This window comes from Euprymna scolopes, chromosome 33, assembly GCF_053919585.1.
Source record: "Euprymna scolopes isolate OS-2025 chromosome 33, ASM5391958v1, whole genome shotgun sequence".
In the NCBI taxonomy this organism is placed as follows: Eukaryota; Metazoa; Mollusca; class Cephalopoda; order Sepiida; family Sepiolidae; genus Euprymna; species Euprymna scolopes.
Window position 1 is genome coordinate 61387033 of NC_136514.1, and position 26579 is coordinate 61413611.

The 26579-nt window shown below is 33.7% G+C and overlaps 1 protein-coding gene across 4 annotated transcripts in view; it reads left to right on the forward strand.

Moving 5' to 3' along the window:
• The window catches only part of LOC145258255 (uncharacterized), a 231701-nt gene that overhangs the window by 51787 nt on the left and 153335 nt on the right, over positions 1–26579 (forward strand). For all 4 annotated transcript variants that reach the window (XM_080116233.1, XM_080116235.1, XM_080116234.1 and 1 more), the window contains exon 2: positions 21373–22302. In XM_080116233.1, the coding sequence (XP_079972359.1) occupies positions 21775–22302 (528 nt within the window). In that variant the 5' untranslated portion in view covers positions 21373–21774. The remainder of the gene's footprint in view (positions 1–21372; positions 22303–26579) is intronic.

Sequence of the window (26579 nt, forward strand, 5' to 3'; positions counted from 1 at the left end):
GCCAACCTCCAATATTTTCTCCTTTATCAGAAAACACGCTATGTGATATACAAATATCTGTACGTGATATTGCCAAGCTTATCAAGAACCTTGATTCCAGTAAAGCAACCGGTCCTGACGGTATTCCAATTATAATACTCAAAAGACTACAACCAGAACTAGCGCCCATCCTTACAAAACTGTTTAAACGTTGTCTTAAGGAGAATTGCCTCCCAAGCCCTGGAAAATCTTATCAGTATGCCCTGTATTTAAGAATTCAGGTGATCGCTGATCTCCCTCTCAGTACAGGCCAATAAGTCTCCTGTATGTCATGAGTAAGTTGATGGAATCTGTGTTAAATAGAGAAGTAATCAACCATCTTAGCAAAAAATAACCTTCTTAATGACACGCAATATGGTTTCCGTTCTGCTAGATCTACAGCAGATGTGCTTACAGTTATATCTAATAGGATTAGCGAATCTCTCGACGGAGGCTACCTTTCTAGGGCAATTGCTCTTGACATATCAAAGGCCTTTGATAGAGTATGGCATAAAGGTTTACCTCACAAGATCTCCAGCTACGGTATAGCTGGAAATATCTTCTCAATTAATTAATCATTTCCCTCTGATAGGTTCATAAGGGTAGTGGTTGATGGACAGAAATCAGAAGCTCTCAATATTAATGCTGGAGTCCCTCAGGGGTTCATCCTGGGTCCAACTCTCTTCTTGATCTACATTAATGATCTTCCAAATCACATTCTTTCATCATTCGTAGACATTTATGCTGATGACACTACTATCTATGGTAGCACATTTAAGATTGAAAACGACCAAGTTCTCTCTGATTATCTCTCCTCTGATCTTGAGTAAGTGGTACAATGGGGAAAAACGTGGCTTGTTACTTTTATCTTTACGTCATCAACGCCCTGATCCACATCTGGCATCAATTGAAATGAATGGCTCTCGTCTTGGGAAGGCCTCATGTTTTGACAAGCTTCTGAGCTTGACCTTTACTTAAATTGAACACATACATTAAATCTGTTGCCAAGGCCGCTGGAAAAATGGTGGGATCCAGTAAATATCTCACTGCTTATGCAATTCTCTATCTATATAAGAGTCAGGTACGTCCTAGGCTGGAGTACTGTTGCCACATTTTGGCAGGAGCTGCTAGAAAGGACTTATCCTGCCTTGATAGAGTTCAAAATAGACTTCGTAGCCTCGTAGGGGATGTCATTTTCTCTTCCCTGTAACCTCTTTCTCACAGAAGAGATGTTGCGAGTTTGTCTCTGCTTTATTGTTATTTTCATTGCAAGTGCTCGGCTGAACTCCAATCTATGGTCCCCCTTCGCCAAACTTTCATAAGAAACATCCGTCTAGCAGAAAACACTATCACTAATTCCCCACACTCTTTATATATGCCTAAACCTAAACGTAGATTCCATGAGCAAAGCTTTTTTTTCTCAGAACTGCACGCATATGGGATTGTCTTCCGTTTTCCTGCTTTCCAGCTGACTACAATATAGTTGTCTTCAAGTCTAACGTAAACAAGTTTTTGATGAGCCGTTCCATATAAGTTAACAAATTTACCGAATTTCCATTACTAACGATTACTATATTTCTAGTGTACACTCTTTAACCCTTATCCTCGAGTGGCCTCTTCGCCTTGATAAGTGGTGATGCCTATGTAAAAAAAAGAAGATGAAATCCATTCATGCGTCTATATACTTACTAGACAGGGGAGATTTAGACACAACACCGGTTCTTAATGCAGACAAAATCTCCACAAAGAGGGACTCTTTATTTTGAGAAAATGTTTTAATGAATTCAGTTTAGCAGAAATTGTTCTTCACCGACCGGGGAAATTTTTTAATGAATTCAGTTTAGCAGAAATTGTTCTTCACTGACTTCACGGACTAAAAATGAAATTTGACATCAATACAGGCACTACACTGTGCTCTTAGCCAAAAAGCCAAGAAGTCTATGACTTCAAGTCATTAAGTATTTGCATAAAATATATAGTTTTCGCCACCGTATAAACTCGCACAGGGGACTGTCGACCATTCAATGATGCGTTTCACAGTGACGTTTATTCTACTTTTTGCATAGCCTTACATTAACCCATATTTAGAGACTCACGAAAGAAGAAGAAAGACGCATAACTCGTTGGACTATGTTTTGCCAACATTTATTTTTTATTATATGAATCACATGGATCTTCTAAGAAAGACCAGACGTATCTTCACAAGTATCTCACTCTGAAATCTGAGTCACAACGCCATATAAGATTATGGCATTGTTCATATTCCTATTCATTCACTGATCTGACTAGACGTACACATTGTAAGCGCACGTGTTTTAGAACTGCCAATCGACGTTCAAGTGACACGAACCAATCAAGATATTATCATTTCTTAAGTACTAATATCCTTAGACACAAGTATTCAACGTTTTGTAAGTTTTCATTCACAACTTTTTTTTTTTAACGAGGTTTGGCCAATTAAGGGCTTGGGATTTTGTGTACAATATGAAGGAGTTGAGATTGGGGGCAATAGGCTAACACATTTCTCATTTTCTTACAAGGTCAGATACACTAAATTAGAACAGTTTGAATATTTTTACGACATATCAACACTTAAGAGTTGTGTAAAACCCAAACCAGTTGTAAATGATTCGTTGAAAACTATCCAATAAATACAAACTGCTATTTAAACAGAATTGGCGGGAAACTGTTGGTTCACAGAGTTTTCCAGCGGTTCACTAAGGTATTACCAGAACTAAAATTCGTGAAGTAAGTTACTGTTGAAGGTGTGATCAATGGTAACTTTTAACAGCTCACCCAATAAGTTGTGGGCCTTTTCTATAAATGGTTCTACTACTAAAACATCCATATTATTTCACAAAATATTAACTTTAAAAATGTATCAAAATTTGAGCTCATTCGGACTATTAGTTTACAAATTAAATTAAAGTAAATTTACTATTGCAAAATTTGCAAACAGTATAAAATGCGACTTTCGTGCATTGATAAAGCATTGCTTTCTGATATGAAGAAATACTAGTCAAGCAAATCAATGGTTTAAAAGTTATATGTGGTCACTTCTGTCAGAAAAAATAGTTAAGCGGGGTTAGCCTAACTTTAAACGTGATCGTACAGGCACATAATGCTGAACTCACAGGTCACTAAGATTCAACAGTTGTTCCGGAAAACATCAAAAAGTCTACAAATTCTTTATTACAAATCGTAAAGTGGAATTGTATGAAATAACAAATAAATTAAAGATATTAGAAGGTAATGTATTCATTATTTTATATGAATATTTTTCAATGAAAATCTGTTCAAAGTGGGTGTCGCATTTGCTCACAGTCGATCAAAAACAACGTATCGATGATTCAGAACAAGTTTACAACTATTTCAATACAACCAAAACGAGTTTGGGCATAAACATTTGGCAATGAATAAAAGTTTGATTCAGAACCCCGTAATAAAATCGCTAGTCAACTAGGTGAAACCACACACACACACACACACACACACACACACACACACACACACACACACACACACGCACATATATATATATATATATATATATATATATATATATATATATATCAATCACGGCCAAGAAATGGTAGAAAAGCCAAGTTGTTTTTTTAAACGAATAAAAAAAAATAAGAGTCGCAAGTTTATCATGTGAAAATAAGAATAATATAAAACTTGTTTTTACTGTATTTAATAGAATTTAACATTTTTAATTAAAAAAAAAAAACACCATTCATCGCCATTTTTATCTCGATGTATAACAAATTTATATATATTTTTAAAAAGGTTTTTGAACCAATTAATTTTTTTGTCTAAATAAGATTTAGGATACTTTGCTATAAGAATATACAAAAATATTATAATATATGTACCTGAATTTCAAATAATTGCATTTTTTATGCCACTCTATAGATTTTGCGTGCAAAATTAAAAAATCTAAAATTTAATAATAGTTTGGAAAAAACTGCGGTAGCCTTTATATGAATAAATGAAGTCATTTAGTCCTGTGAATTTCCATGCATTTTTAACGTTTGTTTTGAGGAGTAAGTGAAGAATCAACATAAGGGTTTAATTCTTTTTTCATTAGCGATACATATTTGTTGCCTACATAACCCCTGAACTGAAGCAACGATGAGGCTGGCCAGTACCAGATGGGTAACCATTTTGGGAATGTTAGACGCCATATGTAGTGGAGACAACTCCTGCATCTAGTATAACACTTGGTCGTTTTGATCCTGTCTTGCCATCAGGACAACTGGTTCTGGACGAGAGAGTGTGGTAGATACAAATCCCCCCCTGTTTTTAGGCCTTTGTAATGTTCCATAACGGTTGTTATAAAAAAAAGAACGACAATAAAGAAAAATGAGTGGAAAGAAAATTAATTCCTACGCGTTCACTATACTGCGGCGTTGTACACGTTTACATACGCGTTAACATATAAGCACTCGGGGCCCAACACGTTGTAGCAGCAAGGAACAGAAGACAAGGAATAAAGAAGAACTTCAACTCCTGTTTCAGATTTTAAGAAAATACCTTTATTCCTCATTTTCCCGCCATACGTGATTTCTTGTTACGGCTGTAACTTCATCTACGTCTCTAACATAATCGTCTACCCCAGCGTGCATGTCGGTCTGTGCACGCATTCTTTTTATAGTCTTTTTATTTTACCTCATCGTGATGTCAATTCGTGCAAGGCTCGGCATTTGCATATAGCCGTCATACGTGCGTCTGCGCTCCGCTACCATACAACTTCAGCTCTTTACGTTATAAACCGCCATCTGGATAATCTCATGGGACCAAAACATTGATCAATGAAGTGCTACAAATAAACTTTCTTTGGTTGTTTTTTTTTTTACATTCAATAAACTTACACATAAGCTTATATTCATGAAGAGGAATCTTATCGTGTTGAAATAAAATTTCACATTGAAAGTGCGATACTACGGCAAAGACACTTTTTATTGAATCAAAAACCAGTCTGGAAGAGAATCGCAGCTCATATCATTACACTATCACACCATTGCTAACTTCTAGAAACCGCAAGTTTAAGTGCCACTATTTGCTCTGTTCTTCAGATACATTCAGCGTCACGAGATTCGCACGTAAAAATAAATTCAGGAAAAATTGGCGTTGGACAACTGCAGATCTGCATGCAGGACAGGTTGTTGTGTGATTGGGATACATATATTTTGTTTTCGAGGCGTTCAGGAAAAATCGATATTTTAGCATATTTTTTTTTAACACGAATAAGAAAATCCTTTGCACATTATGTATTTTTCGTAATTTTTTAGATGAATGACAATACGTATTATTCGGACTATTATTTTGGACGTTATTTTCACAACGTTTTTCTCTATGTAACCTCTCGTCTCATTCAAGTCCATCTTATTTTACGACCATATGTTGAATGGGGGTTGAATGTTATGATCATCAATATGCGCGATACTAAGCATATCATTATAACTTACTTAAATCTACTTGGATATGAGTGATGAAACAAGGATAAACTACTCTAATGAATTGAATCTCGAGTTTTTTTTTTAAATTTAAACATTCTTATATATAGTTACTTATGAAGTGTACACCAAAAAGTTTTTTAAAAGTGTCTTAAAGTGTTTCCGATAAGAATCGTAGGTACATTTCACCATTGGTTGTTTGCTAATATTTTGGAAAAAAAATGCTTTTGGTTCATGTATAAATGTTTTACTTTCTCTATTTAATTGTGAACTTGATGATTGCAAAGTATAATTCGGCCATGTTATTTCTAATCTAACATAAGACGATGTGAAAGATTGCACAAAGGTATTGCATCATTTTTGCAATATTTTTTTCCTTTGCTCATTTCCGCTTATAAATCTGATTATTTATTGCAAGTCAAAACTTTGAAACAAATAGATGCAGCTATTACACGCGTTTACTCTCCTTTGTATATATGCGAGTGTATAATTATCCCGTAAAATATAACGCCATTTCATGTGGAACAAGTAGACTAAAGGGTAAACAAATGAATGAGTATGCAAACTTGCCACAGTCTTATTCTTAGGTTTCGTTCTTGAGTTCTCTTCTACTCAAGTAATGATGACCGAAGAGAAGAAATGCGATTGATGCTTGCTCAACGGTTATACAACTAAAATCTCCTTAATTCGTAAATACATGTTCAGGAGGTATCCATTGTTTTCTAACTTCGATAAGCATATTAGAAAAATCCAAACTGTTATGTTAACCTTTGAGGTCGATTTTCTATCGTTTGAATTAGGGAAAGTTGAGTTTGCAAAACTAGATAATTTATTTTAGATTTTGCCGAGGGAATTTATTGCTTTCAACTCCTGACTAATATGCGCGTCAATATTATTAAGCAGCGGTGGTGAAACCGCGTCGATATTTGAAGTCCTGAAGAAGGTCGATTTACGCTCCATTTTAAAATACCACGGTTTGGTTGTTGCTGAGGGACTGGGTGCGTATATTTAGTTCTGGCAGCATTCATATACTAACGAGAATTTTTGCATGTCTTTTTTTTTGATATGAATAAGAGAATGTCTTTCTTTTTGATATGAATAAGAGAATGTCTTTCTTTTTGATATGAATAAGAGAATGTCTTTTTTTTTGATATGAATAAGAGAATGTCTTTTTTTTTATATGAATAAGAGAATGCTGCACAGATAAAATGTTCCAAATGCTTTTGACTTTCTGCATTCTATTTTTCATTTCAATTTTTCAACGGAATCATAATGACCGCATAACCTTGAGAAACAATTTTTTAAACACGATTATGTGCAGTCAGACATGGAATGTATAATCAGAAATTTTAAATGTGCTTAAAGTGTTTCTGATAAGAAAGGCGCGTCTTGCCTCTAATTATCATTCATCCGATATTTTACAAAAATATCCTGCTTTACATATTTCGGTGAATGCACGTCTTGCTTGGCATAATTCAGTTAAAATGAAGCATTGTGAAATTTAAGATTCTTAACAACCTTCGAGGCATGTTGCTTCTCATATAACTAGGTTAATATATCTAAACTGTGAACATATGTGTAGGATAAGTTTCACCTAAATAGTCTGCCATTTTGCAATTATTTTCTTCTCTGACATTTAAATTATTAAAACTACATGCGCGAAATAAATTACAACCTTGAAATACACGCGACCAGTTTCTGCGTGTACAATCCCATGTATATATGGGATTTTTTTCCTGTTTTGATTATTTGCAAGACTATTTCATACCAAACGTTCTATTAATATCGGGACGATGAGTTTATATATTTCCTAATCGTATAAAAAATACAATATGCCTGAAAGTATTTAAGTTCAGCTTTGTTAGCGACAGTATTGATTACATAAAATGTTTTTCTATACCCACCTTGCTCTCAGGCACCAAAACATATGGAAGACCCTTTTGATTTATAAGGTATTAGCTGCCCCTATCCAGCATTGCCCGGCACTGTATTTATAACATGTGAAGACAGCAGTGTTCACCGGCATACATGTATAGTCCTAGGTGGTTCTCATTTCGGAAAACCTAAGAAAGTTCAATGGTGTGGCATTAGTCTGTTCTACGATGACAGGATTGATGCGAGACTCCTGCTATTCCTGCCTTAACAGTGGCCTTCAGGTAAAGAAAAAAAATACACAACTCAGAATCTTCATAGATTACAGTTTAGGGTAGGTTAGGGCTAAGGTTTGAGAAAGTGTTTAAAGCGATATACAGTACCTACTTTATGACAAATAGAAATGACAATGGAGCTAATATATGTACCCCAAGATTTATGAGAAAGACCAAGAAATTTAAGAGTAGATGTCTCCTCAAACCATCCATGTTATTTTGAAGGAAGAAAACGATTGGTGATAAACATTATTATTATTATTATTATTATTATTATTATTATTATTATTATTATTATTATATATGAATTATAATTATACACTAATACTAACTATATTCTTGTTTCATTTTAATTCAGTTGAAATTCTCATAAATCAAAAGAGCTTCTTCCTTCAGGTTAATACTTGGTCTCTATATGACATATTAATACATAGATATAAAAATATTCCATTAAAGTTCTTCTTCATCTCTCAACACTGAGTTATTAAAAATGTTGAGAACATAATTGTCCTCTCCCTAATTAACCATTTAAGTTATCGTATGTTTTTCTTGTGTCTTATTTTGAATTATGGGACAAGAATTCATCAAGTCTAGTTGAGTATAACGCTTTGTTCTCTTCCTTGTTGTTTAATCTATTATATGAATCCCACATGTTTGTTTAAAGGTATGTATGTATGTATGTATGTATGTTTGCCCAGAACTTTCGACAGAGGCGACGGATTTTCACCAGATAAGTATCGTTTTGAAGCTGCACCTTGCGGACGATAAATTACGAAAAATTAGCTAAAAACATTAAATCCTTCACCCTTAACTTGGCACTTTTCTACAAGGAGGGGTCGCTATTTCACCGATATTTTCGAAAGTCATCCCGTGTTTTTGATTGATTAGCCTTTATTTAAACCTTCGGCACTTCCAGTTTGACGATGGACGCAATGGCAAAGACGTCACGTTTTTTCCCACGTTCTTTTCCTCCTTCGCGGTACGGGTCTTCCTGCCTACTACCACTTTTTTTTGCTAAACACGCACCTCCAAGCACCCACGCTTGTTCCTAATAAAACTCAGCGTGGTTATTCTATAGCTCGTGTATCTTATTTGGACCGTGAATACTATGTGATTTTGAATATTTAGTCAGGGTTTAGTTAGGAACAAGTATTCTGATGCTAAGTTATCCTGATAAACCCCTGCACAAAGAGACTCAAGACATTCGAGAACAATATCTAGTAGGCATTCAAGTTCTTATGTTCAATAACGAATGACTTCTACTCACCTATATAGTATACCTATATAGTATACCTATATAGTATACCTATATAGTATACTTATATAGTATACCTATATAGTATACCTATATAGTATACTTATATAGTATACCTATATAGTATACCTATATAGTATACCAATATAGTATACCTATATAGTATACCTATATAGTATACCTATATAGTATACCAATATAGTATACCTATATAGTATACCTATATAGTATACCTATATAGTATACCTATATAGTATACTTATATAGTATACCTATATAGTATACCTATATAGTATACCTATATAGTATACCTATATAGTATACCAATATAGTATACCAATATAGTATACCTATATAGTATACCTATATAGTATACGCTCCGGCTTAAAAGTGTTTTACGTGGACGTTAATTCTTATTTCCGCGAAAGAAAAACAAAATTTAATAAATACGCATTAAAGCATAAAGTAAAAGTATCCCACATGTTTCATGTTATCTCTCGTCTTGGAGATTGGTTGGAAAATAGGAGCAAAGTTGATCGAATCATTATTAAGGCAACTAATTCAGGAGAAGATGAACTCCAACCCTCCTTTTAAACAGCGTTGTTCCCATTTATTTGGGATTTTACGCGACCGTTGTACTTGAGCAATGTCGGCTAAAAAGAAGAAATGCGATTTGCGACAGTGCAATCGTTGCTTAACAATACACTTCTAAAAGTGTACGTACTCTTTTGGATGGAGGGTACCCATTATTTAACAAGGCAGAATTAGATGAAGAAATCGCGACATTGATGGATAAAATATATTTATCCCATACTAGGAAATGTGTGACCTAATGGTTCACGTTTCTAGATCGAGTGAGATTATTTGAAGCAGAAAAACAGAGTTTTCAAGGCCAGTTAAATAATAAAAAACTAAAAAAGAATCCCAAATTAACAAGTTCATGTTCCTGCTCATATCACCTTCATCTCCAGACCGTTACATAGTTGTACGATTAGCGATGGTATTTCTTTTGATTTACACTGGACTTTTATAATGTTATGTGTTATACTTAGTTGTATTGCCTTTCCTTTATAAACAGAAAGGGATACAGAAACGGGGGTGATAGATAACATATAAAATGATCGCAAATTGCGCTTGATTAAAATAATTAAAATACTTTTGTGGTTTTAAAAATAAAGTGCTAATTGAAGAATATTTTAAAATGCATTTTGTGTTATATATATATATATATATATATATATATATATATATATATATATATATATATATATATATATATATAAACTGTTTATAAATATACATTCAACAATATTTTTATAGACATACAGGCACTAATGTTTCATGCTTACGCAATTATCAATGCTGGATGTTTCCAAGGCCGCTGGAAAAATGGTGGGATCTTTCTATCGATCCGGTAGATATCTCACTGCTGATGCTATTCTCTATCTATATAAGAGCCAGGTACGTCCAAGGATGGAATGCTGTTGCCACATCTGGGCAGGAGCTGCTAGAAAGGACTTGGCCTGCCTTGATAGAGTTCAAAATAGACTTCGTAGCCTCGTAGGAGATGTCCTTTTCTCTTCCTTGCAACCTCTATCTCATAGAAGAGATGTTGCGAGTTTGTCTCTGATGTATCGTTATTTTCATGGAAAGTGTTCGACTGAGCTTCAATCTATGGTCCCCCCTCGCCAAACTTTCACAAGAAACACTCGTCTAGCTGTAAACACTATCAATAATTACCCCCACTCTTTATCTGTGCCTTAACCTAAACGTAGATTCCATGAACAAAGCTTCTTTCTTAGAACTGCACGCCTGTGGAATTGTCTTCCGTTTTCCTGCTTTCCGGCTGACTACAATATGGTTGTCTTCAAGTCTAACGTAAATAAGTTCTTGATGAGCCGTTCCATATAAGTTATCAAATTTTCCAAATTTTCATTACTAATGATTACTATATTGTCCAATTTCTAATGTACAATCTTTAACCCTTATCCTTGAGTGGCCTCTTGGCCTTGATAATGTGGTGATGCCTATGTATAAAAAAGGTCGTTAGATTAGAACTAAATCAACAAATCTACCTTTCGCAGAACGCATTTACTTCAAGCCATTGACAATTAACACATACATAGAGGGTAACTAGTTACCTATTAATTTTATGCATATATATATATATATATATATATATATATATATATATATATATATATATATATATATATATATATATAAATTTTAAAAAACAATTTCACTTTTTTCCAACCTTAATTTACTACATTTTATGCTAAGTAGTTTGGATGTTAAATTAGTAGTTATTAAGATTTTCCATCTCTTATTTTTTAATGTGACCCAAATAATTTTCTATAAATATTTATTTGATGTAACATATAGGACTTACTAACTTCATTAGCAACTTACTGAAGCAACTTTCGTATAGGATGGGATTCTAATTATTTCTGAGTTGGCACGAATACGAAACGAATGTTTTCGATAAAATGCTTTCCTCTGCTTTCTCTCTCTCTCTCTCTCTCTCTCTCTCTGTCAGGTTCGTTCTTTTCTTTCGTACTGCCCCACCAAGTACTTTCTCTCGTTCTCTAAGGTAAGTGTTTATGTACGTAATTATGTACGCGCTAATTGAAATTCAAGTATTTAACAAAAAAAGATATTTTTATATAAATCATTTCGAATCCACAGAAAAAATATTTCCGTATTATTTGGATTATTTGGTTTACTATTCTCATCTTAATTATTATTTGCCTAACAAACCTCTAACCTTCTTCAAGTGTATTTGGTCGAACTCAGGAATCTGTACAGAGTTTCGCACGCAACCCCTTTATTTAATCCACGAGAATAACATACTCTCATTTAGTCTTCGTAGAAATCCTAAGTAATTCGCAAATGTATTTTAAGTGTCGCCCGACTTTTAAATTTCAGAAAAGTATAACCTATAACTGAATCTACCATATCCACTACGCCATGGATACTTGCGTGTCTTGAAGAAGGTCTGAGGTTACATCGATCGAAATATTCTGAAAATAACACTCAACATGAGAACCATAGTCCAATGAATTCAAATAATACGAATAGTCAGTCGTCATCTCAAAAACGTCAAAAACAAAACTTGAGTTGTGGCCAAAAAATGTTTTAATTATGAGGATTTGATGTCATGTCATTGCGTATTTATTAGGACTGTAAGCCGATTTTATGAGATCGTTTAAGATCGGATGTAATTTGATGATCACTTAAATCGAGACCGATTTTTCAAAACCAAGTTTTCCGCTTGTATTTTTGCTTTATTGAAGCCTTTTTTCATTTTCTTGTGAAGAAATGCCGTTGCAATCAGAACCAGTCAGTCCTTAACTTCATGAGTATTTGTTTACTCAATCGATCGCAATCTATATCGATTTTCACAATCTATGATGTCTTAGATAAGCAATTTCCTTCTCAAATCCTTCGCTGACTCATTGAACTGAAAGATTACATAGTATATTTATAGCTGCGAAATGGACCCTGTTAGATTCAAGTCATGTGATCTTCACCAATCAATCAACTTTATAATTCGCAACGGTGGTTTGATTGAAGTGTTGGTTGCAACATTAAATGACCGAGTCCGTGAAATATACCTTTTCTTATTTTGGTTTCATTTTGAAAATAGAATAGTTTTCTTTTATGATGTTAGATGTTTTATATATACATGTTATGTAAATTCATTCCTTTACACGAAGTCGAATGTCGACGCCGACAAACGTGAAGAATGTTAATATCATAGATTATATTTATCCATGTTAAAAACAGTGCACAAATGAAAATAATTCCCCGAATTAATTATTTTAACAATAATAAAATAATTTTATAAATGATGATTACACCTTTCATTGCATTCTTTTGTAAACCAGTGATAGGCTTACGTTGCAGATCATGAGTGTGTGTGTGTGTTTTTTAATAAAAAAAAACGTACCTTATTAAACAAAGGGTCATGCTGGGAACAATCTATTTGAGAAAAATAATGTCCAGATTTATTTGCCGATCAGCTCCTTTAAATAGACTCCGCGTAACCGTTATCTTATGTAACCAACTCGAGTAGCCAACCTCTTTGAACGCCGGTTACTTACAAATCTAGTAAGGGATAAAGGGATGTGAGAAGATGCGAATGGAGGGATATAAGTTGTAGTTAAACGTTCGAAGAGGCAGTTTTTTAGGGGTTGTCGAACAGTTAAGCTGATGTGATTCTCCAGGCAAGATAAATCTTTAAAATTCATAGATTAAGAATTGTTTAATGGGACTTAAATGTGTCAGTTTGGTTTGACAAAAATTTCATTTTGTAAGTGTACTGTTTAACAAGAAAACAAGTACCACTTGTGATCTTCATAAAATAAACGCATTTTATATCCCCCCTATCTCTCTCTCTCTCTCTCTCTCTCTCTATATATATATATATATATATATATATATATATATATATATATATACACTGCGTGTCAAATTATTAACGAGATAAAATTTTTTAACAGTTTCAGAAACTTACCGGTAGTTTCATACAAAAGCTTCGGAAACGATGGCAATGTTGATCTGCGCGTACTGTGAAACTGTCATACTGTTCCGCACAAATTGCCATTGTAATTGCTGAATCTACGGTATTTGAGGTGTGTCAAATTATTAACAAGGTAGTTTGTTTCGCCAATGAAATGGGTCGTAATGGTGGATTGAGTAGTTATAAAAAGAGTCCGGTTACAGAACAGCTAGCAAAAGTAAAATCCACTCTCGAAATATCGAAAATGATAGTAAGGTACTATCAAACTGTGAAGAACTTTGTGAAGTACTCTACAGACGTACGCAAAAGAGCTGATAAAAGTAAATCTAAAATTGTTTCATGCCGTCCTCTTCTCCAAATTAAACGTGAAGTTGTTAAGAAACCTGGGCAGACAAGTCGAGAAGTCTTTGACCAAGCCGGATTAAAGAATTCTCAAAAAGTACTCGATAAATGACAAAGTCTATTAAGCCATGATAAAGCCTCTATTAAATCAACATCACATACAAAACCGATAGAAATTGGCAGAGGACAATATGAAAACAGATATTTCCAAAATTTTGTTCACGGATGAAGTGTATGTTTGAATATTATTTCAATAAACAAGTTATGAGTATATTGTGTTTTTTTCTCAGCCTCGTTAATAACTGGACACAGTGAAATCAACAGATATTCCTATCTTCTGCCATAGTTTCGCTAATACTGCATTAAATACTTTTATTTTCGGACTGGAGTAGCTGAATAGTATTGTAAGCATTTTTTCAAAGTTTCATGGAGTTTTATTCACTTGTTCCTTAAATATTTACAAAAATGTAAACTCATTAATAATTTGATACGCAAAATAATATATATATATATATATATATATATATATATATATAAAAGTGATCATGTATGTCTGTGTGATGGACAGTCTCTACCAAACTACTCTGTCAATGTTTAGTCTATAGACTTTAAACTTGAATTATAGTAGATTTTAACCTGTGGAACACATTCGATTTACTCTTTAGCCGGTAAAATTAACCGCTGAAGAGTCATAATTAAAATAAATTGGAATATAGCAGGCGTAAGTCTACTTACGTTTCTACGCATGCGCAAATATACATTTATACGTTGAACAACGTTATTTTTTTTATTTTTATATACGTATAGACGTGGCTCACGGGTATCAAATAAGGTTGGAGAGTTATGTTTTGATATTGATTCTAGCTTATGTCACCCAAGTTATATGTGTGTGTGTATATATATATATATATATATGTATATATACATATATATATATGTGTGTGTGCGTATAACTTTTGAAATGCTTACAAAATAAAACCAATAAAGAATTAGCTCTATAACAATATACACACAATCTGAACGAATTTAAATCGTATTTTACGACCGGGCAACACCGGGTAGCCTGATAGTTTGTTTATAAACTGAATTTATTTTGCTTAGAATTATGTAACTATTTACAAACGGATCACATTTGTTCCCCTTTTCACACACGATGCACAAATAACATGCACATTTTAATTTCTAAAGTTAAAGACAAGTTTCATTTAAGAGAATAGTTTTACTGTGAACACATTAATGATGTAATCACCCTCACCAGTAACTTTGAAACAAATATAGTTTTCCGATTTTTTTTTTCGCGATAATCTAAACGTTTGAAATCTACTCCACATCAATCCGTTTTAGTAAACTAAAATAATAAAAAAAAAAAAAACAGAAAAAAGCCGTTACGGGAAAGACCTTTTCTTTTCTCGAAATCCGCTAAAACCGATTTTAACTTGGTTTGAGAATGACCAATACTTAATCTCGGTTTTCAGAATTATCATCTTTGCATAACCTGGTATGCGTAAAAAAAATTAATTTCTCATATACTTTTGCTTCAACATAAGCACACACAGATTACTGGTCACCATTCCCGGATGTATTTCACGGTGACTTTTATTCTTAATTTTTCACAAGTAATGGGGGTCTATGGATCTCAACGTGTAGCCCTGAGCTCTTCACGTACATATCTCTAGACAGGATTTATAAAAATATGTTATGGACGTGTTATGCACACTATGCATGACTAGTTGTGCTATTTTAGGCGTAACTCAATTTTTTCTTTAGTAGCGGGTTTCTTCTACAAAAGTTCATTCTTTATTGTAAGTTAAAATAAAACCATATTCCAGTTAAATACTAACCTATAAAGATATTTTACAAGTTGTAAGTAAACCATGTTTAACCAAAATGGCGTTGTGAATGACTAGAAAAATGTTTGATGTAAGAAATGTTGATGCCGTTCTTGTATTTTTATTGCTACTCCACCCTCCGTCATCGACGTAACTCTCCATTATGAATGTATTATTTTATGATTCATCCGTGTGACTGATTCATCGCTCTAAAGAGCAGGGTAAAGGGGGACAAAATGGCGACCAAGTGGAAAAAACAAAAAATGAAGTTTCATTTGGCAATAACTGTGTTAAATGCCATCTGTTGGCAGCCATCAATCTGTGGTTTATTTATTAATAAAAACAAATACATTTCCCATTTTCCCGCCTTTCTCGGTATGAATTTAAGATTATGAACAACAAAAGATAAGTGACAGATTAAATGTGATCTGAAAGAAATGGCATAATGTGACCCCATCCAATTAAAATGTTCGTTTCCGTTCAACAGAAAAAAAAAAATTCTCCTATTCACTTCTTTCCCCGCGAATATATGTTCATTTTTTAACGGTGAGAAAAAATATATTTACAGTCTAGAAAAATTTCTCCACGTGAAAGGTTTGGAATTATTCAGACTACTGTTAATATATAAAGCGTTATTTGTACAGATTTCGACCGATATAACCTCCGACCTTTTTAGGTACATATTGTAAAAATCGGGAATCTTCCCACAAGGAAATATGTAGTATAACGGATACAATACCACGTAAAATTTAGTACTGAGTGACGTTCTTATGGAGGTTAAAGTTTCAATCCGCAGTACCGGCAATATTCAAAATACAAATATGAATTGCTTACGATTCCCACTCGATTCTGATTGGCAGAACGAAGGCATGCTACTCCCATAGATTTTATAAAAGATTTCTTTCTGAAATTGCCTAGAATTCCAAGTTCGGCAGAAAGATTCTTGAGTTCGATACTTGAAGAAGATTTAAGGTTACGTCGTCTAAAACTCAAGATGAGAACATATTAATCCAACTTATGAATACGAATCTCAAAACTTTAGAAACATAATTGAAAGTTTCTAATATATTTCCGCATTTCATTGGAGAATTCGCAATATTCACTCGACGAGGCTCCAGTAGAAATACGTCAATCGTTTCAAAAGTAATGCCTCCTATTTTTCGTTCGCTTGAATTGTATCGGAAGGAATTGCATTTTTTAAAAATTACATTTTCACCCCAAACAAGGCACATTGCCACTTTGATGTAAGGGCTGCTACAGGGGTACTATGTGGGGAGTTGGGCAACAAGGTATCGGTTCACGTTACACTTGAACTTCTGCGTGTCAGCACAGTTGGGGAAGCAGGAACCCGTTAGGGAATTCCAAAGTCTAGTGGTTCTGGGGAAGAAAGTACTGGAGTAGAAGGCTCTCTTAGATCTAGGGATCTCAACTATGAAGGGGTGAGATTTTGCTGCTTGTCGGGTTTCTCGGGGGTATTTACGTCGAGGGGGTACAAGTGCTTGCAGTTCGTCGGAACATTCACCGTTAAAGTACTTATAGAACAGGCAGAGGGATGCTGCATTTTATCGACGGGGCAGAGGCTGAAGCTTAGATGACAGTTTAGGACCTATCAGTTTGGCGACTCTTTTTTGAACCTTGTCTACGAGTGAGAGACTAGTAGCAGATGGACCAGACCAAATATGACAACACTACTCCATACATGGGCGAATGGTGGCTTTATAGAGATACAGGATACTTTCGGGCGTTTGTAGCTTTCTAGCACGGTAGAGAGAACCTACCTTCTTCGCAGCGGTCCTGGCAATGCTCTCAATGTAATTGTTCCAACTCATGTTTCCTGTAAACGTTAGGCCGAAGAGTTCAAAAGATATACTATCAGATAAAGAGTCTTTGGCCATGTCTATTAGTGGTAGAGAAGGTTTCTTGTAATTATTGAAGGAAACAAGTTTAGTCTTGGCAGCATTGAATGTGACTATCCATTTTGTCCCTATTCCACTACAGATGGGAGGTCATCCTCTAGTGTTTCTGCCATTGTTATGATGACTGAACTTATGCACTTATGACCTGAAAGTTCCATTTCATTGTTGCAGATATTTGCGGTGTAAGACTAAGAAACAAACCTTGTCATGGACGTGCGTCAGAAGAAGAGATGCGTCATTGAATTACTGGAAAAGGAGCATTGAGAATGGTTATAAATATGTAGAAAAATACATTCTGAAACACAAAAGATCGCTCTTTTTAATGGTACCACTTCTGTCTTCGTAGATTTTCAATTTAAAAAATAGGTTTTACTTTCGGAACGGCCTTCGTATTTTGCACGTAGAAAACGTTTTAGGAGAAAAAATCAAATAAAGTCATGTCTGCAATTTTGACATTGAAAGAAAAAGTATGAATCACATAAGTAATATGAGGACAGGTAATAAAAAAACCGCTAGCGCGATGGTGTTACTAAAAATACGTTGCTTACAACCAGCTGTAGAACGGCAAATCAATTTCACGAATCGAAACGAGTTCGAATTATTTTAAAGTAAACGTATTGTTTAAAATCTTCCAATATGAATAAAAACATTTAAATGGTTCAACTGTTTAAAATACATTCTTTGTTTGATTTTATTGTGGTTTCATGAAACGAAGGAAAATAAAAATTAATGTTTCTTTACTTACGTTCTAATACTTTTATGGACCTAATAATTGCCATTAGTGACCACCAATAAAATGGTATCTTTTGAACTTGGAAACAATTAACTATTATTGAAACTTATTTGAACGTTCTAACTATGAACATAAAGTAACTTATAAGGTACTGATTTTGATAAATAATAAGTTTAAGCAGGTTTTTACATTCATCTTTGATTTCATAACATTCATCCAGAAGAATAGTTGTCTAGGACGGGTAAAATGAAATCCCCTAAACAGAACAATTCTGACTACTTTTTATGTCCCCTTATGAAGATTAATATCGAGATATTAAATCTAATGTCTAGAATCCTTATTCTTATTTTGATCAAATTCCTTTACATGATTTCGATTTTAGAACCAAATAATACCTAAGTTTAATGGGACTTGAGAGGAAGTAAAAGTCAAGGATTTTTTTCAATTGGTATCTAATGAATATGCATCAGATTTATTGGAAGTTTGCATTTTTAACCGAGAGATTGTGCCCATCTGCTCACTAAAACTAAAAACTATATGAACTATTTTACATAAATTGACATATCGGCAGATATTTTTTTATTTCTAATACATATTGTTAAAATTTCACAAAAGTCATAGTCATCTAAATTTTTACGAATATCTTCTAACTCCTTTTGCATAAAACTAGTTAAACTAAATATAGCAAACATTAAACGTCTTACAACTAGTAACTATATTAACAAAATTCTTAATAATTAACTAATTAGTTTAGTAATGAAACACCTGCATACACATATATAGGCAGAAGCCCATACTGTACTTTATATGTATAGAAATGTGGTTCAAAGAAACTTGAATTTATCATAATAATAAACGTATGGAAACGCTTTATTTGCTTTATTAAAAATAACATTTTTAGGGCGAGAAATAAAATAAAAATGGAAGCCAAATACATCTGAGTGATATTTTATATATAAAATGTCCTTTCTCAACACTCTGTTGAATGCCATCTGTCGTCAGTATTAATTTGTGTGCTACTTGACAAAATAATGTAATATATTTTAACAAATGATAAGTGACCGATCTTATTTGAGCTCTATATCAAATTTCATAACGAAACCTATTTAATAATAAAAAAAGCGTTCGTCATTTTTTTGCCTTCTTTCTATAAGAGTAATATTAGAGGTTCTTGTACTGAGATTACACATATGTATTATTTGTTTCTGATTTCTAGAAAATGGTGGAAAGCAGATAGACATATACGGAGTGTTCCAGCATGCAAAGTTAACTTGTGAATTTTCAAATAAAAAACCAAATAACATTTAATCTGATCAAATATTTCCTCTAACTAGTTAATTTCCATTTATTATTGATTTACTATGTTATTTGCAATATAATGGACTTCGTAACTTAGTGGGGGGATGCCCTTTTCTCTTCCCTGTGGCCTCTCTCCCACGAGGGAAAGGTTGCGAGCCTGTCTTTGTTTTATCGTTATTTCTATGGCAGGTACTCGTCTGAGCTCCAATCTCTGATTCCCTCCCTCGCCAATCTTTCACCATAAACACCCGTCTAGCTGAAACCACTCTCAATAATTTTCCCCACTCTTTATCTGTGCCTAAATCAAAACATAGATTCCATGAACAAAGCTTCTTTCTTAGAAGTGCACGCCTGTGGAACTCTCTTCCGTTTGTCTTTTTCCCACTTGACTACAACTTGGATGTCTTCAAGTCCAACATAAACAAATTTCTGATGAACCGTCCCCTTAAGTAAGACACTTTGTCAAATCTCCAATACTAAAGATTACTACGATACTATTCCATTGATTACTGTACACGCAATAACCCTTGTCCCCGAGTGGCTTCTGGGCCTTGATAAGTGGTGACCTCCATGTAATAAAAATACGTATTGCGCTGCAATTAATTTCCTAAGTTATATATCCGGATCAGATGACAAGTAATGGCCTCTAGGTCTTGATAAGTGGTGACTCCTATGTAAAATAAAAGTCGAGATTTTTTTTCAACTAAATGATGTAATAAAAATGTTAATGTTAGAATTTTTATTATAACAAACAGTTAGGAATTTTAGTATATTATGTTTTCACTTGGAAATGGAATTTTAGTTAATTATGTTTTCACTTGGAAATGGAATTTTAGAATCAATAGAAATTAGGAATTTTAGCTGACAATAATTATAAGTTTGGAATTCTACGATAAACAAAATTACGCAATAATGACAATGATCCTTTAGTACTACGGGTATTTAATTAGAAAGGAAGATAGTTTTATATACACGCAAAGTTTAGTCAGAGAGATGAAGAGAGATAGTCGAGAGTCAGTCGATCGGACAGACGAATTTAATAGATCATGGATGCCCGTGAAAGCGATCGGGAATAAAGTTGAGCGAAATGTAAACAACTCTAACGTTATATATATATATATATATATATATATATATATATATATATATATATATATATATATATAACGTGTGTGATTTTATTTATCCACACATACAATTATCCTACTTGTGTCCCATCGTTGCCCGTTGAAAACCGATTACAGGTTTTCCCCATGTCTGATACCCTCTATACCAAATTTAAAGTCCGTAGAGAAAAAGTATATAGTTTGAGAAGTGTATATAGTCTCAGAAGAGTCCTAACACACATTCTCAATTTTAGAAATATGTATATAGATAATTTGAATAAAAAAAAATATTCATAAGAATATGACTACTACTACTTCTGATAATAATAATAATAATAATAATAATAATAATAATAATAATAATAATAATAATAAATCAAAATATGAAAATAATGAATGGTAAAAATAAGGCGTGTTATATTAGTAAAAATATGAGCAATAATGACAATACTAAAATAACCCCATCCCATAAGAAAAAATAACGATAACAATAGCCACTCTACTACTACTATTACTACTACTACTACTACTACTACAACAACAACAGCAACAACTGCTACTAACTAATAATAATAATAATAATAATAATAATAATAATAATAATAATAATAATAATAATGATGCCGTGGGCGATAATGGCGCGTAACTGAATATGAGTTACAAACGAGATAATTTTAATTTTTAAATTTTATTTTGTATCGTCTCTTTGTACCATGTAATAAATATTTGTTTTCTTTTTGCAGGTGACCAATATATTTTAATAATGGCACCTTAAAACCAGTCATTGGATGCGATGAATTGGCGAAACAACAACTGCCAGCAAATATGGTGGCATAATCCTGACGTGCAACTTTCGAAGATGCAACCGAAATCTACTGCACTTTACTTTCGAAAAATGATGCCTGCTCAAACCAAAATACAGCCATAAAATTATAATGACGATGTAACAAGTTGTATATAATATTTTACTTGTTAATTCAGCAAATAAGTATATTAAAACAACATTACTTCCTTATATAAGTAATGTTAGTATGATCAAGTTAGTTACTGTTATTTATGGAAATTATATTTGAACTTATTTTATCACCCTAGTTCGTCTCCTTCCGTGTGTGGGACGACGACAGTGCTACATAATAAACAGCTCTATGGCTAAATTCCGGCAAGCAACATGTTTCGTTTTTATTTTATTAATCGGCCACACTCTGTCTTCAATGAAACGCGATCTCCGCATTTTGTCGCGGATGCTTCCAGGCGAATACAGCAACCTGAAACAATATCAAAACGATGCTTTAAGTTCAAACGCTGTGCCAACGGAGCAGCGACATATCCACATCCGGTCTCGGTACACGCCGATACAACTTCCGGCGTTAGATTCGGAAACAGTCAATTTTTTTGTTGAACATTTCATGGACAAATCGGGTCGACCATCACAGCAGAAGATCTACAGTTTTGTGATAGATACGGAACGGGATTCGATTCGGATGGAAGTTTACAAATTGGAGAATGTTGGTGATATTAAAAATTCACGAGAGGCACGGTCAAGATTACACAATATAACCGCAACTGAACTGTATAGGCATCGAGAATGTGATATGTTTTGGCGACGTTTGGGTATGCGTACGTTTGCAGCCGCCACAGGTCACCAATGCGTGGCTTACATGAAAGGAGAGAGGGTAAGTAAATTGTGTGAATTATTTATACTTACTTGAGCATCTTATAAGAAATCAAAAGAATTTTGTAGAATAGCCACGCCACTAATGAAACCGTAAGTTTTGCAAAATAAATGAATGAAAATACGTCATAAAATGGGGTACTGTTACAATTGATTGTCTTCAAATCCAATGTCATTAAATTATTATAATGAATCGCCGCAAATGTAGTCAAACGCAATTTATACCGTTGAAAAATGTTAGTACTCCCATAGTGTTACTCATTTTTTGACTGATAATCATTTCTTTCTCAGTATCCTCGAGTAGCTTTAGGTTTTGATATGCATTCATAATCCTTATCTGCCTGTGGAATTGCTTCGCTGCTGATTAGTAATTGAATTAATTACACAAGAAACCGACAACTGATTTTACTAAGCAGCAACGCCTGTTTTTCTAACAGCAAACCCCAACCCCTTCAACTTAGAGGTCCATAAATGCCAAAAGATTTCCTACTTTGACAGCTTTTTTCCTCACGTCGCTTGTCTTTTAAATTCCTTTCCTGATCACTGTTTTTCTGATCATATCAACATGTAGAAATTCAAATGTAAAGTCAACAAATATCTCTCTGCCCAACTCCCAGCTCAGGAGGACCCTTATAAATCTGCCCACTATCACAGTAACTCCTTACACTTTGGGTCTTGGTAAAAAATGGCAGAAACAAGAAATCGTATAGCAATCAAGTGTCAAAGCAGCGACTTGATGGAAACCGCTAGAAAAAAAAAGAAAAAAAGAGAGTCAAACGAGATGGAACAAAGCAAACGATAAATAGTTCAGCCAATTCTGAAGAACACATACCGCAATAATATGTTATAGAAAATGGTGAGATTAACAACATCGCATTTGTGGAAGAGGGAGTGCAGAGAAGAAGAAACGGTTAGATTAATCAAATTATAAATACGGTTCTGAACCTTATTAAGAATCCTTAGAGATTCACCAATTCAAACATGACAACACTACTACACGCATGATCTGATAATAAATTTATAGATATAGAGAATCGTCTATTGTCATAGCTGGTGTCTTGCAGTAGCTACCGTGTTATTGAGAAGTACCATAACACCCACATACGTGCCGACAGGAGACGTGAAAGGAATTAACTTAGCGGTAAGCAAGATGCGAATGAATAGGGGAATTGTAAAGAATTTTGTACTTGTTGTTATACATGGGAGTGGCAAAATATTGTTTTGTATGGTTTAATTACAATAAATACAAATATATACTATTAGCTCGTTGTAACTTAAAACATGTATTAAAAATAAACATTTAATTAATATTTTTTTGGAAAACATGAAACAAAACCTTTCTCATTCATAGACCTAAATAAACATTAGTAGTTCGATACTTTTGATACAAATTTCTTTTAACTGCAATCATAAAAAAGGAGAAGAAAGGAGAACTCAATTTGCCTTTTCACTCGAGAGTATAAATACATTGCAACTTATTCAAAATCGGTTTCTTTAAAGCAAGAAACATTTGAACATAAATGCTAAATATTTGTTCAAGGAGTCAAACAATATTGCGAAACAGAACTATTTGTTATATAAAAAATGAAACAATCATTGAAGTAAAAGAAATAATAATTAATAACAGTTAATCAATAAAATGTCTTCTTTCAAAACTAATATGCAAATTAGTTAAACTTGAGAGTGATAGCGCATATACATAATTATTATATAAAAAGATGGTGCGTCTATTGTTTCAAGTTAACATAAAATAGTGCGAGAAATTGGCAAAACTTTTGTATTTATTTGTTTAGGAGTAGATCAATTCTTCAAAATACAACCGTGTTTTAAATTAACAGCAGAATGTTCATATGTCTTACTGGTATAAATAAATTCCAAAACGTAATGCAACGGTTTATAAGAATGTTCATGTCATGTTTCACTTGATGTTTTTACGTTACACTCTATGTCACGCCCTAAGCCATTACATGTGTCACGCCCAACGCAATTGCTTAGTTCACTCCCCCACGTCATATCATATGCCACGCATGAGGCGAGTGGTTATGTCACATTATAACCGAGTGTTCATGAATAAAAAAAATAAATGCCACCGTACCTCACACACCTATTCTTGGCTTTACTCTATTCATCATTGTTATTATCTTCCAAAGCATATTCTAAAATCATTTGTTGACATCACTGTCTATGGCTGCATTTTGATAAGCATTGGTAATCAAGATTGTGCCGTGTTTCTCTATTTTTAACATACGTATGTGGTACAATAGGGAAAAGTGGATTGTTTCTTTTAACACGTAAAACCAATCTACTCTCCTTTCACTACTAACGCTCAGATCCTTGTTTTGTTTCGGCTGAAATGAATAGTTTCCTTTTTTAAAAAGGAGCAATATCTTCTTCAACTATTAGCATTAGTTTTAATTACAAGTTAAAATGAAAACTTGCATCCAATCTGTGCTAAAGTTTCTCAAAGAATGTCTTATTTATTCTACTGCTCCAAAAAGTACAAGGGAGGTTTAAAAGTAATGCCTCCTATTTTTCTTCTGCCCGCTCAGTTCATATGAGAATTACATTGTTATAATGACTGGACTTATGTATTTATTACCTAAAAGTTTCATCTTTCTGTTGCAGATTTTGATGGTGTGAGACTCTAAGAAAGCAATCCGTCATGGACGTGCGTCAAAAGCAGAGATGTGTTACTGAATTCCACCATACAGAAAAAAATTACCGATCAACATTAATCGACGCCTATTAAACGTTTACAAAACTGATGCAGTTTATGTTAGCACAGTTCAATGTGTTTGTCGATTGCAGAGTGGCGACTGCGATGCACTTTTACAAGTGATGCATCAAAAGAAACTGGCAAAAGTGCATTGAGAATGACTATATAGAAAACTTCTATGGCACAAAAAGGTCACTCGTTTTAATGGGACCATTCCCGTCTTCGTGGCACTTCAACGTTTTAGGTTAAAAATAGGAGGCTTTACTTTTGGAATGATACTTAGTTGACTCCTGATTCATTCTTATACCTGCTAGTCGTTTGTTTTATTCTGTCGTTATTTCTATGGAAACTGCTTGTCTGAACTCTATTCTCGAGTTCCCTTATGTAAGACGTTCACAGAAATAACTCGTCTTCCTACCACAAATACAAATAAGCCTCCTTTCTTCCCATTTTGTCAAGCATCAAACCGAATTTCATAAAACAGTCACTCCAAGAACTTCCTATCTGAAAAACACCTGATTGTGGGATAGTTTCCCTGTTGACTGCATCATGGTCGTCTTCAAATACAACATCATGAAATGTTTGTAAGAAATCGTCACCATAAGTAATAAAGTGTCGCCCTTTCAATGTATAATTTTCATGACTCTCATAATATTCCTCATCATTTATATGACAGTAGCTTTTAGACTTGATAAACAAAACACCTCAGCAGTTCATGGGATTTTAATGCGTAAAAACATCAAGTAGGTAAACAATCAACAACACTTATGATTTAATACATAAATGAATAATACATCTCAAAAAGACCGGGTGGCATAATAGCTGGAATATAGTAGAAATATAAAAACTACCATTAAGGATAGTAGTTAGATGAAAAAATAGTTTAAATATTTACTTGGCGCAGTTTGAGTAGGTTATATTCATGACAATCGATGATAAGTCGACAGTTTCGAATATTTTTGTGTAGTAAATCTGTCGGATTGAGATATGCTTCTGGGTAGTACTATGAGGTCCAGCCTCCCAGGTTGTTGCCTCTCGTCTTTTGGATAGAATAACTTTATTGCTTACTGCCAAAGGAATTTCGTCGGGTCTGCTCAAGCATTTTTGAAAGGAATGCCCTCTTTTATGGGCGCTGATTTGATTCTCTCCACCTTCTGACCTTGTGCGATGGGAAGTAAGTAAATACTTACAACTATTCCAGTTTGAAAGTTCCATTTTTATTGATCGAGGATATAAATTTGCTTTATTTATTTGCACTAAGCCCCCCCCCCATTGTCACAAAAATCAATTTAAGATAAATTAGGCATAAGGCAATGAAAAGTGTCGAGAAAACAGAAGTCGTTGATCATATCTGGGTTACACTTACAACATTTACTATCCTGCTTTTGGTTAGATTCGCTCACTTCAATGCAGCATGTACCCTAGGAGTCATCCTACTTGAAATAGTCCCACATTTCTTTGATATTGTTTTTTTACATGAATATATTTATGTACAAATTCATTAGCAGTAGGGGGCTGGACACAAAACTATCCCTAACTCTTTTCTAAAGAATAAACCGACG